Consider the following 17561-nt stretch of genomic DNA (forward strand, 5'->3'; position numbering starts at 1 on the left):
CGTTTATAGAAAAATCTTTTAATCATAAATTATACAGTATAAATTACAACGCGGTTTCGCTTACACAATTGGCCTAACATTAAATTAGGGGCTAAGACAATCAAACGAGTTGTGTCCAAGCTATTCTTAAACGTAAAAAGGGAAGACTGCCTAGGATGGTTCCAAAAAATACGGCATACAATTTAAAATACACGCAATATAAATATGTAACAAATATGAGCTAATTTATGAGGAATATTCATCGAACATGGTGGTCCGAAGTATTGCTTTAATTGGGGTCTTTTATCATTGTCAATATCCGTGCTTTGTAATTGCCATAAGTGTATAATAAAGGACCACAGCACTCGATCCACACGCAATACAGTTCACGTATATATATATATAGTAGAAATCTACTGAATTCCGCGTATCACAATTTCCATCAACTACAAATTTACAATATGTGTTTCACTAAAATAATCTGAAGCTTGCCCTGAGCCGCTGTCTTTTACGTTCGATCCACTTGCGGATCGCCAGGTGGTGGTGCTAGACAATATCCCCGGAGGCGCCATAGTTCATGCCATTATTTCGTATGTTGTTGTGATGCTCCAAATGATCCTGCTCCATCTGCTCCTTCAGCATCTCCAGCTCGCGGATACCCGACACTGTCACCTCATACTTGTGCGACACCAGGGAGCGGTAGAAGTGTATGGCGAAGGCCATGAAGATGATCATCACCGGGATGAGGACCACGCAAGCGGACCAAGCCGCCGGCGGACTCAGATCGTAGAATTTCACCCAGCAGAGGATGGCTATCTCCAGCAGGAAGAGTATAAGTCCCAGCAGCGTGGAGAAGGCCCACGCCGTCTCAATGTACCAGTGCAGTCGCTCGTGCGGAGATTCGTGGACCAGGGAAATACTGTGCAGATTACACACCGTCTCGATATTTGGCAGGATGCAGGTGCTGATCATCAGGGCCAGCATGTGCACCGCCACCAGGAGGGTGGTGCAGATGGCAAAGGCTATCAGCATGCCCGGCGGCACATTTGTATCGTGATCCAGTTGCACCTCCACCATCGCCACCTATTGGGTATTGCAAAAGGAAATCCGTCATTGATGATTTTTGATTCATTTAGGATGCAATCGAAACGATTCCCCGGCATCGCCTCTATTATTATTAGCCATTTCTCGTGAGAAAATTGCAAAATTGGCAAATAAGCAACTTTTCTCTTATATTGTATGGTCGGAATGGACTAATTTATCTGTTCCGCCTCCACTTCCCCGCCTCCCTTTCTTCAATAGGCTAGGTGTACATGTGGAATGCATAACAAGTTGACGAACCAAAGAAGAGACCCATGAATACCTCGTCACTCAATTAATTAATCTAATAATTCAGCACCTGCAACACTTATATGTGCATTTTCTAATTGATTTATTTAATATTATGAACCGCATGCTATAGTTAATTATTTGTATATTTTTAACTGTGTCGTGTGTGGAATTGTCAGACATTAAGTGGGAATTTGTTAATGGATACTTTAACAATGCTGGGAAGCCAACGAATGTATCATTATTTGCATGTAAGTTTTCCCTTCGATTTTTTTCCATTATTCAGTAAAAACTTTTTTCGAGCTGATGCAAGTTTGAGAAAGCCTAAACTACCCATAATTAATGGGTGAAGGAATACATATATGCACAGCAAACAGCTAACAGACTTGTTTGGCCAAGACAACGATAGTGGGAATAAAATGAAATCTATTTCGTTGGCCCTCAATTTGTTGCTGCCGGCATCGAAAATAATTATGTTGGTAAGGAACATTTGAAGGTACAGACGGCTAATTATTGATGTATGTATTTACATACTCTATATAGTACATATATCCCTGTCATGATTGAAATTACTTAAATGAGACTGCGAGCAGGGTAATAGCCACTGAAACGGAACCAACAGCAGATTGCATTTCGTTGCGCTATTCGCCAAGTGGAAACTCTTATTAATAATAATGATCATTATTTTGGGTTGCAGTGTATGCCGTGTTCGTGGTGGCACTTTCTGCACTTTGTGCTGATCAACACAAATGCCATTTCCAAATAAAAAGATTCGGCGGTCTCTGTCTGCACTTCTGGCCCTGCACATTGAGTTGGCTTAATGTTTTATAGAACCATCCACTACTCACTACTAAGGCCAAAAAAGTATGTGAATTGTAGACCACGAAATATCAATGTATTATTAATGCCTAATAATTCCTAATGGCTTTGTTTTAATGCACATAAATGCTCAACTTGATGTGGTTTTTGAGGCAAATCGTTTTCTCTACAAAATGTCATTTTTCCCATAAAAATTTCCAAGTTAAATGCTCTCAAACAGATTCGATTAAATGTATATAAACTAATATGTTTTCTCCTATAAAAATTCAAATAGTAGATTGCAAATCACGCTACGACTACTACAATTTTGTCTCTTAGTAATTAAGATTATAAATATGTGAGCAACGAGTTCAAATGTTTTACTAAGGTAAGTAGGTATGGTATGATTTTGGGTACACTCACCATGGCGAATCCGGAGAGCAGGGCGGACGTCTTGCTGGAGGCCTTGAGCTTGGCCCGGCTGAGCTGGAGCTTCCGCCAGGAGAGGTAGGTGGGCGAGTGGAGATCCTCGCCGGACTGCGACATGCTGCTGCTGGCGGTGCGGTGGTGTCCGCGCGGCTGAAAGCGGTAGGATTGGTTCTGTTGGTAGGTGCGCAACTGAAAGGGCGGCGGCTGGGCCGCGAATGGGGGCGATGCTATGGAGGCTAGTGGTGCTAGTGGCGCTATTGGGGCTACTACGGAAGCTGCCGCCGCCGCTGAAGCTGCTGCCACTGAAGCCGCGAATGCTGGCGAGCCGTCTCGCTGCGCAGTGAAGCGTCTCGTTTGCGGCGAATTCGAATTGAACTGGCTGTGATAGAGATACCGCGACGACCCCACAAAACTGCTCGCTCTCAGATTGCCCAGTTGATGGGCGGGCAGCTGCTGCTGCTGCTGATGGTGGTGGTGCAGGGGCTGGGTTGTCTGGGTGAGGGGCTGCTGGTGGAGGTGGGCGTGACTGAGGTTCGGATGCTGGCGCATATAATCGCCGCCGTAGTCGCCGGTTGCCGCTGTGGCTGTAGCCGCCGCCGTATAGGCATCCACACTGGCCGCCAATCTGGCAGTGGCATGCAGAGCGCTCGCCAAGGCCGAGGCTGGCTGCCGAATCCCCATGCGATTCGGCTGCGGATGCACCTGGTAGCGCCTCGATATCGGCACTACATCCAGGGTCTCACTGCTCGCCGTTCGCTCGGTGGACGACTCAAATGAGCCCTGCTGGTGGCTCAGCATCAGGCTGCTCTGGCTCAAATTGGCCCGGGCATAACGCAGGCTGCCCGCCCCGCTGGTCGGCGGCAGCAGTTGCTCCTCCTCATGATCCTCCGCCGGCGGTTGGGCGGCCTGGTCTTGGTCCGCTGACTTCATTTTCTTGGCGCGTCGGGGCGGCCTTAGAGGTATCTGCTCCTCTGTCTCGATTTCCCCCTCCTCAAAGGGTGGCATGGACTACTGTCTGGAGTGCAAGCTTGGCTTTCTCGCTCGGTGGGTTCAGATATAATCAGTCTGGTAATGCTGGGTTGTGATGAATTATATGCTCTTTTTACGACAATAAATATTAGGCTTTTCTTAGGTCCAGTTAGTATCAAAACTTGGGTAAGAATACAAATGATTCTTAGTTGGCGTGCAGCAACAAGTCCGCTTCAACTTAAATTTTGATTCTCTATACAGTCTGATCTGTTTTCTATGCTAGTGCTTAAATCCAGCTTACTTATATTTCAGTTCTTAAGCTCTTCAGCAAGATGAGTGTTCTAAAAACAGCGATCCTTATGCTCCACAAGTTGCACCGCACAGATCGGCAGACTTCCAGTGTCTGGCATTTGGCATTTATTAATAAATAAAAAATATTCCATGGGGTCATTAAGGTCCCATGTTGGTTATCGACAACGCCCTGCCTCAATTATGGAGCACTTTCTTAGAACGTTTCAATTTGCCGTTCACAGCACTTGATTCGCAGCAGTTATATTATTCATTTCTTAACCATTTGAACCTGGGCGATATTTGGATTTAATGGCATTTTCATGGATATCTCTCTCGTCTAAGGAATATTCATTTTATTGACGACCTTTTACAGTTTTTGGGTCTCTGGAATATTAATGTTATTGCTCTTGATCTTGGCGACTTTTCATTCCATTGTTCTTGGTTCTCAGAAGCCTGTGTTTGAAATATCAACTTATCGCTGAACTCGTGGTTTTATTGTTATCGTCGTTGTTACTTTCTTGGATTTCGTAGGACTTGTTTGTATACCATATATATATATTTTTTTTATGCTGGTTTCATTTAGTGAATCACATCAACATTTTCGCATATACATATATCTTGCGACTTGCCGAATTCCAGTAACGACGATTCACTGTACCCGTCGAATGGCGAGCAATCTTTGTTCGAGAGAGTTCGTTTGCCACTTGCCACTTGTCACTGTAATCTCGTTGTTTTCAGCGATTTTCATTAGGTTCCGTTTCACTTGGTTGATTTTGCAATGCTTCCCATTGATGATGCTGAATTCGCTGATATTCTGGCTGGGTGTTATTGTTTTTACCTTTTTGCACATGACAATTGATCAACAATTACCCACAAATGGCACACACACGCACGCTGAAAATTTATAGCCTCTCTCTAGCTTCGCCGCAATCTCTCTGTCTTTTGGGTGCGTTGAAATATTTACTTTTTTTTGTTATTTATAACACACATTTATGGGTCTTATAAAATGTAAAATACATGTGTCAATAAAAACACAACTTTTTCGCAGGCACTTGTTGCCGACTTTTTCACATATATATAAATTTTTTTTTGATATGACCGAGGCCAAGAGTTGTACCCTAAATACTGCTAGCTGAGAAAAGCTAAAGCGCTATGAAAAAAAACTGAAAACAGTCGCGGATGCTGGCGACACTTCCGCAAAAAAAAAAGAAAATAAAAAAGAGCCACGCAAGAAAAACGACGATTCAAATAGTAATTCTTGCCTTTCCGCCACGAATTTAATTTAATTCAGGTGCGCGGTTGCACAGCACATTGAATTCGATTCGATTTCATTTCTGCGTTCGCAGTTCGCGTTTCGCTTTTCGCGCCTCTTGTTCCTTCGGCGATGGCAAGTTAACAACTAACTGATACGGCGACGGCTCTGCCTGCCAGCGGAGCAGCGGCCAGCCTGAGCGGTAAGCAAGCACCGGCGGTACGGCGGCGGCAGCGGCACAGCGGCGGTGAGCGGCAGCGACGACGTATATTCAAATTCGACAATCAATTTGAACGGTGCGGCCTGCGATGACACAAAAAACAACAACAGCTACTATAATGGCAATCGAACTATGACAGTGCAACTTGCCAAGCAACGAACTTGAAAAACGCAAACTGAACAACCAAAGATTTGTTTCAATTGGAAAAAAGAAAGGAATTCATAATGTATTCAGAAAATAACAGATATTTTGAACAATATTCTACGAAATAAGAGAAAAGAAAACTAGGTACGCTAAAAGATATTTATATAAATATATACTATTTATTCTACTCATTATATTAAATTCAGCTACCAAAAGTTCGCTTGAGCCAAGTTGCACTGTACAAAACTAACATTTCAATGAAAGCGTTTAAAGAGAGAGTGGGTGAGAAATAGAAACGGAAAGAGAGCTAGCTACCAGACAGTAGAAGAATCGAAAGAGGCGAAACCAAAACTACAGGAAAACAAAAAGTAACAGGGGGTGGTGAGAAGAGAGGAAGGAAGAAGGAGGGCGGGCAGGTGGGAAGGGCGAGGGGCCGGTGTCTGCTGCTACTTTTGGCAATCGATCAGCAATCAGCGATCATCAACTGATGAATGGGGAAGACAAGTCGGGTGATTAAACACACGCACACACGACCCTGAACTTAAACTTAAGCGAGTAGTAAGTCAAGATCCAATCAACAGACAAAAAGTCGCTCGAATCCCCATGGACACAGTGCTCAAAAAAAGCATATTGTGGGTCAATATCCTCTGACAAGAGTATGTGTAGGTGGTAACACAGCTTATTGACGTAGTTATCTCGAAGCCAGAAACTATTTGAAGAATGAGTCAGTACTTCAATGTACATATTTTGAACTAACTGAGAGACTGTTTCCCTTCTGTATATTCCGTATGAAATATCAACATGTCCTTGCAGATGAAACTAACAAAAAAGAAGCTAGCACCAGTTCCACAAGGAAGTAGACGAAATCATAGGAGTTCCATTGCGAGGGTGACCCACTCAACGTGTCCTCGATGAATTTGCGGTTGTGGTAGATATTGGTGTACACCAAGAAGCTCTCAGCCTCGCAAGTTTGCACTCGACGCGCCACGCCGTACAGGAAGCGATCGCAGTAGAGTGGACTGCCCAAGTCCTGCTGGCACATATTGCCCCTGCCCGTATAGCTACCCATGCACAGGCAGCTGTTGCAGTCGGGCTTGCAGCTATCGCTCAAAATTTTCTGGGCTCTGATTTGGAGAAGCTCGCTTGAGTAGGGTCCGTCCTGCAACCAAGTTACTGGGTTTTAATACATTGGTCCATGCTAAGAATGCAAAGAATGCGGGGCACCTCGCAGATTGTATAACTTACGTAGTAAATCCTGCCCCATCCGAGAGAGCTGCATAGCCATGTGCTGTTTAACTCCTTGTCCGGCAGCATCATGGTCAACCTTTGCCCAGTAACGCCGCGATCCAGCTTCAGCAGTGCCAAATGGGAGCACCCACCCAAGGGGTTCTCATCCAATACAATCTTCTGAACGTGAAACACATCTTTGGGCAATGGCTTCTTCAATCGCATGGGGGTGAAGACCACAACCCTAAGATTCTTGCGACTATTCGCCTTGTTGGGCGTGCTCTCCGGCACGGTGCTCACACAACAGCCGGAGGTGACGACCCACCAGGCGGAGAGGAGGGAGCCGGCGCAGAAGTGATTGTCACCCCAATAGCGAATGTGCTTGCGCGTCCGTATGGACACCACATTCAGGTGATAATTGTCCGTTAGGTAGAGGTTCCTATGAAGCTCCTCCTGCCCTTCATTTGCATAGGCAGATGAGAAGGTCAGCAGCAACAGTAGGAGGAACTGCATCACCAATGAGGCGGGAAGCACATCTGTATTCTTTCTTTATGTTATAGATATATTGGGCAAAGTAGTCTACAGTAACTATGTTTGTATGGGAAATATTTTCTCCTAGAAACTATAAAAACAGTTTGTAAGGTGCAAACAGCAGTTTTTTCACCTGCTCGCAAAACTATTGAACAAATAAACACAGTACTAAAATTGTTTTTGATATCTCTAAGCAACTTTTTATAGAGAACATATGGCACACGGGGAGCATCATGCTTATGAAACTTAAAGCCAGCAAAAATAAACGAAAAATGATTGGAATAATATTCCATATAGCTGAACTCAGGAAAACCAAACAAGTGGAAATGGAAAGTGCCTCCTTTTTTGGCCTTAAACAAATACAAATCTGATTAATGTTAATAATAACTTGGCCTGTCAAATGGAACCAGTTTGCCAGGGATCTCCGGGCGCCTGACTTCCTCCAGAATAAACAAAATGTAACCACTTAAAAAATGTGAGTATAAATACATAAGACCCACCGATAAAGCAGCAAAAAAAAAAACAGAAGGTGTCAGCTGGCGGGTGCTGGTTCATTTTCGTTGGCTGCCAAAATTCGTATGCAAACACACACCTGGATTTCAGAGACGCCGACCAAGGAGCACCTCCATATCTCTGCAGCTCGTGGGTCTCGTGGGTGGGTGCGTGTATTCATTATCGCCGGTGAAATGAAAACAAGAACAAACAAGAGGACAGCGGACGCGATAAGCGAAACGTACAACTCTTGGAGCCAATTAGACGCCGGTTCTACAATATCTCCATGAACATTTGCAATTTCATTGCCAGTGCTGTTCGCCAAAAACAAAACACTGTTCAATAATTCAGCAGGTTCGCCAGTTAACTCAGTCGTCATATCTGTGATTTATACATACGTAATGTATGTGCGTTGTTTTGTGTACTTTCGAGTGTCTATGCGATCTTGTTCGACTTGAAACGTAGGCCGTGTTTATGTGTCAGATTGCGTGGCTTAATCAAACGGGCGCATTCAGCAGAGGTTTGCGAATTCGGAGATATGAGTAATACGTGATTTACGACGAGACTTGGCGATTAGAGAGCAGATTAATTTATCACCGTTTTTGGGAGAACATATTGTGGCAAATATACGAGGTTTCGTAAAATGTATTAAAATATTCCCGACTGACTCACTGGAAGACATTACCCGACCGTGTTTCGAATAACCATTTCTAATTAAAGTTTATTGATTTTAACGTATATTATTGTCTACTAACAGACAGCAAACTTAGTCTTTTTTTTTCATTTAAGAAAACTGAGTTACAAATAATAATTTTGTCCCTACACTTGTACAACAAATTAGTTTATGTCCTTTTCATATCGTTTTTAGACACTCAAATATATAAATATAGCTGCAGCTAAATTATTTAGAATGTACAAATTGAATCTGGCAGCCCACTCAGCAAATGTCATTGTGCTTTCCTCGCTTTATTTTGATTGGGAAATTTGCTAATTGTAATCGTATAAAAGAAAATATTCGAATGTAAACTAATTTATGGCACATGAATACATTTTATGATAGTAACTGCCTCTGAATGTCTGCTAATAATCTCTAAAGTCCATATTTTCTAATATAATATTTAATTATCGGGATCTATTATAGAAATCTCGTGACCGATTATAAATCACAGCTTAGGTGACAAAAGTCGTGATTAAACTGCTGAATGCGCCCATTGTCAGCGCGTGAGGGAGAGATAGTAGAATTGAGAGAGACAGAGAGATAGAGAGAGTTGCGAGAGAGCAGCTTCCATAGCATCGCTTTAAGAATGGGGGCGGTGGAGTGGGGGTAGATCGGGTAGACAGAGATCGGGGATTGGAATTGATTTGTTATTGGACTTACCTTCGGCTGGTTCTGTGATGAAGGGGGCGGGGGCGGCGGGAACTGCAGCAGCGAGTTGCTGATGCTGGTACGCTGGAATCCTGCGCTGTTGTTGCTGTTGCTGCCGCTACCCGTGGGACTGTTACTGTGGTGCTGTGGGTGCGGATGCGGATGTGCGTGCAGCGGGAACTGCTGCTGGAACTGGTGACCGGTGGCCACTGAAGTGGCGGCTGCAACGGCGGCGGCCACAACGTGCTGGAAGTGGTGCTGCTGGTGATTGCCAGTGGTGATCACCGCTGAATTCCTCGCTACCCGTGGCACCGACGAGGTGAGCGGCGACTTTGTTGGCGTCTCTAGGCCCGAAGTGTTGGCCGTGGTCCACACAGACATGATTTGGGACCAGAGATTTCTCCTGCAGATTTAAGTACGTCTGCCATGGTGCACGGAAATACAGGCAAGCAAAAAAAGTAACGAATAAGTTAAACAATTCGGCACGGCGCAAATGTGTGGTGCTAATTAAGTACGATCGGCGAGGTTTGAAAGTAAACTAAACAAAAAACAAATTAATTCAACAGCATTTCGTTGCTTTACTTGTGTGCATTTATGAAATGTCCTAACGCGTGACGCCAACATATCGATCTATCGATTGCGCTAGTGCTGACAACCCTGCCATCAGCTGTTACCGATATATTTGAAAGCAAAAGGCGCCAAATTTCTGTAAGATCTAGTTATTTGTGTTTTGTGTTTTACTGTGTTGGTGATTATATATTTAGTAACTGGTAAGTGACACAGACTAATTAATCATACGCCCCCGAGGCACAGAAATTAATCAAATAGCTTGCAGAACTTTACGCTCTGACACACATTTGAAATGGCCGATAGCACTTGCTCGGTTTTTTTTTTCCTTTTTCGCGCTCTTGCAAAAAGCTCTCTTTCTGTTTTGGTTTGCTAATTTTCTTTCACATTCTTCCGGCGTAGTCCTCAATTATTTTATTCTTGGTCTGCTCGTGTACTTACGTATGTACATACGTATTAACATATATGTGTATGCACATTGCATCTGTCGCTACTTTTTCTCTTTTTTGTTATCCGCCTTGAACTTGCAAATTTTGAATGAGTGTGACGAGTGCGAAATGGTTCTCGCATAACTGTGCTATTCGCCCTCTCTGTCAATCTTCTAATATTCACACCCACAGTTTCGCAAGTGTTTGGCAATGGCTTTCTTCGCTTTCCTTCCCCTCTTTCTTCGCTTGTGCTGTGCTTTGCTTTGTTTGGGAATTAATTTACATCCCATCGATAGATAAAGCGAGTCATGTGCCGATGAACAGACCTAGAACCGTTATCTATTGGATATGCCCAAAGCGCGAGCTCGCACTTAAGTACATATGTACATCCATATATACAAGTATGCATAGTAACAATCGCGACCACAATAATAGGGGCTCAATAATAGCTTCCCCTTTTAAGGATCTTTTTAAAAAACTCTCATAATTAACGCCGCTCGATATTGAAGTTTCTCTAAAAATTTTTGCTCTGCAAGCTTAGTTTACAAGTAAAGCACCTAGTGTTGTAAAACGCTAGCAGGTACGATGTGATAAATGTTAATAGTAGTGGCTTTGCTCGGTTAGATGAAATACACAAAAAGAATAATGAATATCTGTTAGTCCAGGCAATTGAAAACATTAGTTTTATAAATTATATGTGATCTATATATTTAAAAGAATATTCCAGTCAATGATGAATAAGGAAATGGTATTTTTTACATAAGAAGTTCTGATTAGAATTGTGTGCTGTATTTTGGTGCATACTTTTCTGCGTTATGGAGCAATAACGAAGAGTATCGTTACCAGAAATTTCCTTCCGAAATTCAAATATTTGGGGTTGCTTATGTTATAAACTGAATAACTTCTTAATGAAAAATATTCCCCATAAATTTAAGTATTCTTCAACCTAGAAGTCTATCCTCAGCTGTACGAGTATGCGGACGTATTAGAAATTCCTTGTGAACCGTGCGTCGCCTTCAAGGTGTTACAAATGTGCGCAAATGCCATTATCGGTTATCAGGCGGCTATACCATATTTGTTTGGCATCCGAATAAGCGGGTCAGAGGGGTTAGGGCCCAATAATAAGCATACATGTGTACTGAGGACTGAGGTAGAGCAAATAATATTTTTGCATGCCCTGCTCCCGTGGTGAGCACGTCTTGAGTCGTGAATGTAAACAATTGCGGGCAATTGAAATCAATAAGCGATCCGAGTGCCGCAGACTTTGTAATCCCTTATGGGTCTCTTGGTTCCCAGCTGTACCCGATATACTTGTATGTACATATATGTATGTACGTATTTATTGTTTCTTTTGCTTGGGGCATGCGGCGACTCAAGATGCCCAGTCATTGGCTATTAATAAAACTTCGCTCAGAAACTTTAGATAAGAGAAAAACCCACAAAACAATGCAAACACCATGAATATGTGTTTGTGGGCAATAGTACACCCTAATATGTAAATATGTACTTATATCGCAAATAGAATTGTTCAACTTCCATTGTATGTACATAAACAATCATCAAATTTATTTGTGACGCAGATTTCGCATCATGAAGTCGACTTGGAGAAACGTCGAATTCTTGGAAGCGTACTCAAGTACTTGAAACTCTCGAAATCTTGTTTATCTCAAAAGGTTTCAATGTTTTTATTGGTGCTAATTATATAACACGGCAAAGCTCTTTTTAATTAAATACTCTGTGTAACTTTTGACCAGTTACAAAGTCCCCTCAACTGAACGGCAATTATTGCGTATTGTGTTTGAAATGGAAACTTCTGGTTTATTTTCTTGGAAACTTGAGCATTCCTAATCGATTCGAGTCTTTTGAAACTGGAATGCTTAAGTTATTGTTTTGTTTTGTTACGTATATAAACATCTGCTGCAAACCACAATCTGCTCATGTTTTATGTAGATTTAGGCCTTTAAACCTGCCGTCTTCTTCGAATAGAACTATAACCATAAATAGACCGAAAAACGCAGCGACTTCAAATGTCTCATAAAATATCATCTTTAATACATGCTTAAAACGAGTTCACAATAGTTGGGAGGAAGTACTCATACAATAATACAATATTACAGATAAACAGCTAAGTACGCGGCACTTGTAATGACTAATGGACAAGACAAGACGATCACATGGGTCATAGGTTACCAGTCACCAGTCACCAGTCTCCGGTCAAAGGCCACCCATAACCCCGCTTGGCAACAATTAACGTAAGCAGATTTCCTCTATTTGGCTGACTAACTTATGCAGTATGGCTAAGAATTCATAGGGCCCTTATTGTATGGTGGGCTTGATGGAGCCCATGGAGTTTTTCCGATGATGATTGACCTCGAATCGCTTCATGATGCTGGCCACAATGGAGGAGGGCGGCATGTCGGGATTGCCGGTTAGACCCCTGTAGCCCAGGACACTCGAATCGGCCAGGGATCGGGCCAGAGTCAGTCTTTGCACAAAGGCATCCGTATCGATTCCCGGTACCTGCGAGGGCTTAAGGAACCTTCGTGGTATCCGCGACAGTATATCCTCGGAGCTGAGCGGTCCAAAGCCCAGATTGATGAGTATGGCCTCGGGATCTGGCTTGCGTGCCTCCAGCAAACTATCCACGCTGGAGTACCGACTGGAGTCCGACTGTACGGACACGGAGCTATCACGCAGCAGCACTCTACTGAAGCGCTGTTGCCTCTGCGCCTGCGGACTCAGTTCGGGCGCCGTGCTGGAGGACTCGAAGGACTCCTCGTGCCGCAGGCAACGGGTACTGGTGGCAGATATGTGACGCATGGGCAAGGAGGCGATGGGCGACACATTCTCGCCATCCGGATCGGCATTCTCCTCCAGATCGGCGGCATACTCCATGTCATCCGTATCCACGGCGCTCTGCTGTCGCTGCAGTTTTCTGCGCCTGCGCAGCGGCTTGCTGGGCGGAAAGTGGGCGCTGGACAGGTGCTCGCTGCTGCCGGCCAATTGCTCCACAATTGCACCATCGGCGACCTTGGCCCCCGTCCTGCCCTCGAAATTACTACAGCTGTGCGAACGCTCCATGGCGTACGGTGTACGGTATACGAGTATGGGTAGTGGTGGGTTATATATCTGTGTGGATATCTAGATATCTAGTATCTTTAATGAGTTTTCTGTGGTCACGGCTGCTCGGGTTACAAGCTGCTCGACTCGCCGCAATCGCAATCGCAACTCAAGCTCGGCTTTTGGACATATTTGGTAATGGCCAGAATCAGGGCCTTAAATTTCGAATGCGTGTGCGCGCGTGTATAGTATACGGAATAACAAAAGCGACTACAATTTGTGTTGTTTGTTATTTGGTTGAATTGTTTTTGCTCCGATCGCCTTTTTTTGTGGAAACGTGTTTTTCTATATTCCGCGCGTTTCTGCCAATTTGTTGCTGTTCGGTATTTGCCGTATTTGCCGTATTTGTGTGTTTGCCTGTTTTTTGTTTATTTTTATTTTGTTATTCGCTCGGCGCGTAGATGCGGAGAGCTTCTGACCCCGGATTTGGAACGATCGAGTGTTTTCACGATCGCATGGCATTGATATTGGGCTGCGGCAAGTGTCACTTCACACTTTTTGTCGTTGGATGTGAACTTTGTTGGATTGAGCTCAATATTTATTCACATTTAAGTACACAAGTGTTACAGAGTTCGAAGTAAAGATCGATTTGTTATTTTGTTTTTTTCTGTTTTTGTTTTGCAAATTATTATAACTTCAGCTTTCTCTTTTCGCTGTGGCAAGCGACCGCTTCGCAGCGAGTGATCTTCAAAACTGAAACTGAAATCACAAGCCCCAACCCAAGCGAAACGCCCCAAGCACGATCCGATCGGAGCTTTTACGCCGGCGAGAAAGAGAGGGCCATACACGGTATAGAGTGAGAAATTTTGGGGTTGGGGGGCTTGTGGGGCTCTGAGAAAATCGGAGAGTGAAAGAGTGAGTAGTAGTAGTAGCGATCGGCCTGAGCTGGAATTACTTTGCGACCCGACGACGACAATTTCCTCAAGCGCAACGCCAATCTATTAGGAAACTTTGATTCTCCACTCCCCATAATTCCCCCACTTACCCATTTCCCCACGCAATCTCACATCGTCGTCGTCGTCGTCGTTGGGGGAAAAACCATCGTGTGTACGACGCTTTCGTATCTCCCCGATAAAAAGTAATACTTTAGTATTATTGGCACGTTCTGCGGCTCTGGGAGTACATTTCATACCGCTCATTGTGCCCACTCGCATTGCCCTTATTTGCTTAATGAGATACTTTTTACGGCTCCAACCCATTGGCCATTGTCAAGCAATTTGGGCCTCGTAAAGATCTATTTAGCCAACTGCTGCAGGATGATTTCTGGCTAATTGTAAAAGTGGATCAGTGGACTTTACGATCGTGCCAGCAGCGAATGAGCCTTTTGATCTTCGCCCTGTTTGTTTGCGTTGGTGCCACGCTCGCCCAGCTCTCACATGCAGATGCGGAAGAGTCACGCAAACGGAAAACCCAAACAGGGGAAATTGTTTAAACCAGTTAATAAGTGGCGCGATAAAAGCTTGCGAACCCGAAGCTTTTGGCCCAAACAGCTGAGGTTGCCGGCTAACCGCCTCAACCGATTCAAACAGAAACGATCTTTCTCTGGCAATGTGCATTTCTTCTATACACTGCCAGAAACTGGGGCAAAGTTGGGGAAAAGGTGTTTATCTTAATATCATAGCTTACGACTTCTTAACAGTAATGTTTAGAGTTTTGGTGCAAAAAAAAGGTTTAGCTTTGTATTTGCTGCCCTAAATTTAGAACAAGTATTATACTCTCCTTTTGAAATTCATTTTAAACGCTGAGGTCAGTGACACTTTGGAATTTTAATGACAGCCCTTTATTATTTAAAAACACATTAAGTGATGTTCCTCTTGCAGCCGCAGTTCCAGGGCTTTGTAATTCACACTTGACACGTTCTGGCCACTGACTTACTGAGCTCCGTAATTGGATCTCGAAACAAGTGGCAGCCACCTCAGGTCCCCCTGCATCTCTGCCACCCGGCCAAAGGTTCTGCCAACAGATCGAGATCTTCAAGCAAGAGTCTAGACTCTAGACTGACAAGGGTTCAAGTGTATCGGTGCTCGGTTGGTACTCGGAACATGGAAACATTGTGTGCCCGGGGCAAATTTACACAATTCTTCAAAAATTGACTTGGGCTATCAAGGCCAGACGCGATGGAGAAGCCATAAATCGTAGAATGAATATATTTTAATGAACCCAAAGTTACTTTTGTTGGATTTCAATTAAAGGTGTGCGAGCGGGGCGGGTGCCATAATCACGTTGTGCAATTAACTATCGATGCTGTCAGCAATCATCCGCCGTACAACTTGGGATCTAATGAATGTTCCAATATGATTGGACGATGGGCGGAGTGGGAGGTTTCGGATTGAAGTTCGAGTCTGACTAGGAAATGCCGTCTTTGTTGTTGATTAGCACGATCATCGGCGTGATATGGCTTTTGACTGGTGATTCAGATAAGAGAAAGGGTAGTGTGTGCAGCACAGATCCTGGAAGTAACAGCTTATTTGGCTTAATTGTTAAACAAAATAAATTACTCAATTTTCCCAGAAAATCTAGATTCGCGACTTATGCAAGCGATATGAAACACGAAAGTTAAGCGAACCCGATTCGAATAACAGTAATTACAGTGACACAATGATGGCGTGCCAAGGGTTAAACTGTGATTCAACAAAGGATACACTCAGAGAAAAGCCCCGTTCGAAGTGCTACACAAATGCTTTCATGCTTCGTATCGCAATTAAGTAACTTTATAACCTGGAAATATATTACATACCCCCCTATGATATTGAGAAGCTTATAATTTCATTTGAAAGCTCATAGTTTTTGGCTCAGTGCAGTGGCCCTGATCTGATAGAATCCAAAACCGTTAGCTTCGATTCCATCAATGGCTCGCGCCCTTTTCAATTGATAGTAATTGGCATCGAATGGAACTTATTCGTCGGTGGTAATGTATACAAGCGAAAGTGTAAATTGCAATTGAAATTTCAGCATTGTCAAGTAGTTTGAGTGCAACTTGGAATTGCAAATGATCGACAGGAGAAGGGAAGCTCCAAATGGGAATGGATATGGGAACGGGCATCCAGAAGTGGGTAGCTACTCACCTGTGTTTCTGCTGCTCGACTCAAACTATTTTATTTTTAGTTATAAATTAGGCTCTAACGATGGTCTAAAATTTCTGGTTCGTTGCTATTTCTAGTTTTTTAAGCACTTGTTTGGGCTGGCAACTTTTCCGGCTTCAGCTGGTGCACTTTCTATGCCATCGCATCAAAGTCAAAGTTCCATAAATAGACAAGCAGCGAAGACGCTTTAAGTTAAATTCACAATATATCAGAAATCTAAGCAAAACATTCTACTAAAAATATAAATTGTGCTGAATGAATACTTTCAATTTGTACTATAAAAGATACATTTCATGATCAGAAAAGCAAAACAATAGATACAAGACTCATTTTCACTTTAACATGTAGCTTATAAAGAAGGGCTTGAAGTTTCTAAGACCTTTTAATATACAAAAGTTGAATAGTGCTTTCTGATAGAGCTTACATTATGTAGCTGGAACCCACGACCGTCGCGAATCGTTCCGAATAATTAACTGAATGTGATAAATATGGGTCTCCGTCTCCACTCGACGACTGGTTGTCACTCTTTGGGTGTTGTTTATGCAGATCTACTTGGTGGAGCGCCGTGTTATCTGCGGATCATCAGCGAGCTATTTTTTTTTATCTTGTCACTGATTATAATTATTTTAGTGTAGTCAAATGTCGGCCAAATATTTGCACATTGTTTGTTGTGCAAATGAAATGCTTCAGACCCACGAACAAACAGTTACGATGCTTAGGAAATAGCCACCAACAAAAAAAGGCAACCGAAGCGCCAAGCGGATAAAAATTAATACAAGAATATCTCGAAGCACAACAATAACACGAAAAAAAGAACAAATGAAAAAAAGATACAAGAAGACCGCGAAACGCAACAAGAAAAACAAGAAAAACACGGCAACGACAAGCACACACGTTCGCTTTTCTGCGAGCGCTCCGAATGAATGAAAAGTTTGCTGCCAACGCAAAGATAAATAAATGCCGATGTCGCTGCTCCCAAGCGCAGTTGCAGCGACGTCGACGTCGGCAGCGGCAGTGGCAGCAGAGGCGTTGCACATTTTGTTGCTGGCCCAGGTGATTTTGCCGTTAGATTTCGTGGGTTTCTCAAAAGTCCAATCAGCCGGTTTTTCATATAGTTTTGTACAATGTATAGATATTTTACAGGCAATGTACATCGATTTGACATTTGATTTGACAGATACATGTAAAAACAATCAGTTTCGTATTTGTTAAGACAGTAGGTTGTTTTAACTATAGAAATAGTTTATTTAATGAGCCCTGTAAAACTCTATCGTTCAACATTTATAAACACCTTTAGTAGAATTGTTTTTAAACGCATTCGAATTTATTACATTCG

At 43.2% G+C, this 17561-nt stretch overlaps 3 protein-coding genes across 4 annotated transcripts; all 3 read right to left on the reverse strand.

Annotated features, from left to right (window-relative positions):
• Positions 1-2: 2 nt before the first annotated feature.
• Positions 3-16345, reverse strand: LOC122613563 (calcium release-activated calcium channel protein 1). 2 transcript variants are annotated; one of them, XM_043787791.1, is made up of 4 exons: positions 16208-16345; positions 9040-9448; positions 2530-2685; positions 3-1062 (listed from the first exon to the last, which is right to left on the reverse strand). In XM_043787791.1, exons 2-4 carry the CDS (start codon positions 9406-9408, stop codon positions 526-528), a joined length of 1062 nt encoding a protein of 353 aa, XP_043643726.1. In that variant the 5' UTR covers positions 9409-9448; positions 16208-16345; the 3' UTR covers positions 3-525. The 2 variants fall into 2 exon arrangements, with proteins under 2 accessions (XP_043643726.1, XP_043643725.1); XM_043787790.1 differs by lacking the exons at positions 9040-9448; positions 16208-16345 and having other exon boundaries at positions 2530-5185.
• On the reverse strand, positions 5672-7300 carry LOC122613564 (trypsin). The gene is made up of 2 exons (XM_043787792.1): positions 6657-7300; positions 5672-6570 (listed from the first exon to the last, which is right to left on the reverse strand). The coding sequence occupies exons 1-2, from the start codon at positions 7149-7151 to the stop codon at positions 6208-6210; spliced, it is 858 nt and encodes a 285-aa protein (XP_043643727.1). The 5' UTR covers positions 7152-7300; the 3' UTR covers positions 5672-6207.
• Positions 12045-13837, reverse strand: LOC122613565. Its single transcript, XM_043787793.1, has one exon. The coding sequence runs from the start codon at positions 13101-13103 to the stop codon at positions 12339-12341; it is 765 nt and encodes a 254-aa protein (XP_043643728.1). The 5' UTR covers positions 13104-13837; the 3' UTR covers positions 12045-12338.
• Positions 16346-17561: the final 1216 nt, after the last annotated feature.

This window comes from Drosophila teissieri, chromosome 2R, assembly GCF_016746235.2.
Source record: "Drosophila teissieri strain GT53w chromosome 2R, Prin_Dtei_1.1, whole genome shotgun sequence".
NCBI classification, from domain to species: domain Eukaryota; kingdom Metazoa; phylum Arthropoda; class Insecta; order Diptera; family Drosophilidae; genus Drosophila; species Drosophila teissieri.

Coding starts and splice junctions, on each gene's coding strand:
- LOC122613565 (XM_043787793.1), bottom strand. CDS start 13,103: ATGGAGCGTTCGCACAGCTGTAGTAATTTCGAGGGCAGGACGGGGGCC.
- LOC122613564 (XM_043787792.1), bottom strand. CDS start 7,151: ATGCAGTTCCTCCTACTGTTGCTGCTGACCTTCTCATCTGCCTATGCA. Junction 6,571..6,656: donor GATGGGGCAGGATTTACTAC/GTAAGTTATACA, acceptor ACTTGGTTGCAG/GACGGACCCTACTCAAGCGA.
- LOC122613563 (XM_043787790.1), bottom strand. CDS start 3,540: ATGCCACCCTTTGAGGAGGGGGAAATCGAGACAGAGGAGCAGATACCT. Junction 1,063..2,529: donor TGCTCTCCGGATTCGCCATG/GTGAGTGTACCC, acceptor AATACCCAATAG/GTGGCGATGGTGGAGGTGCA.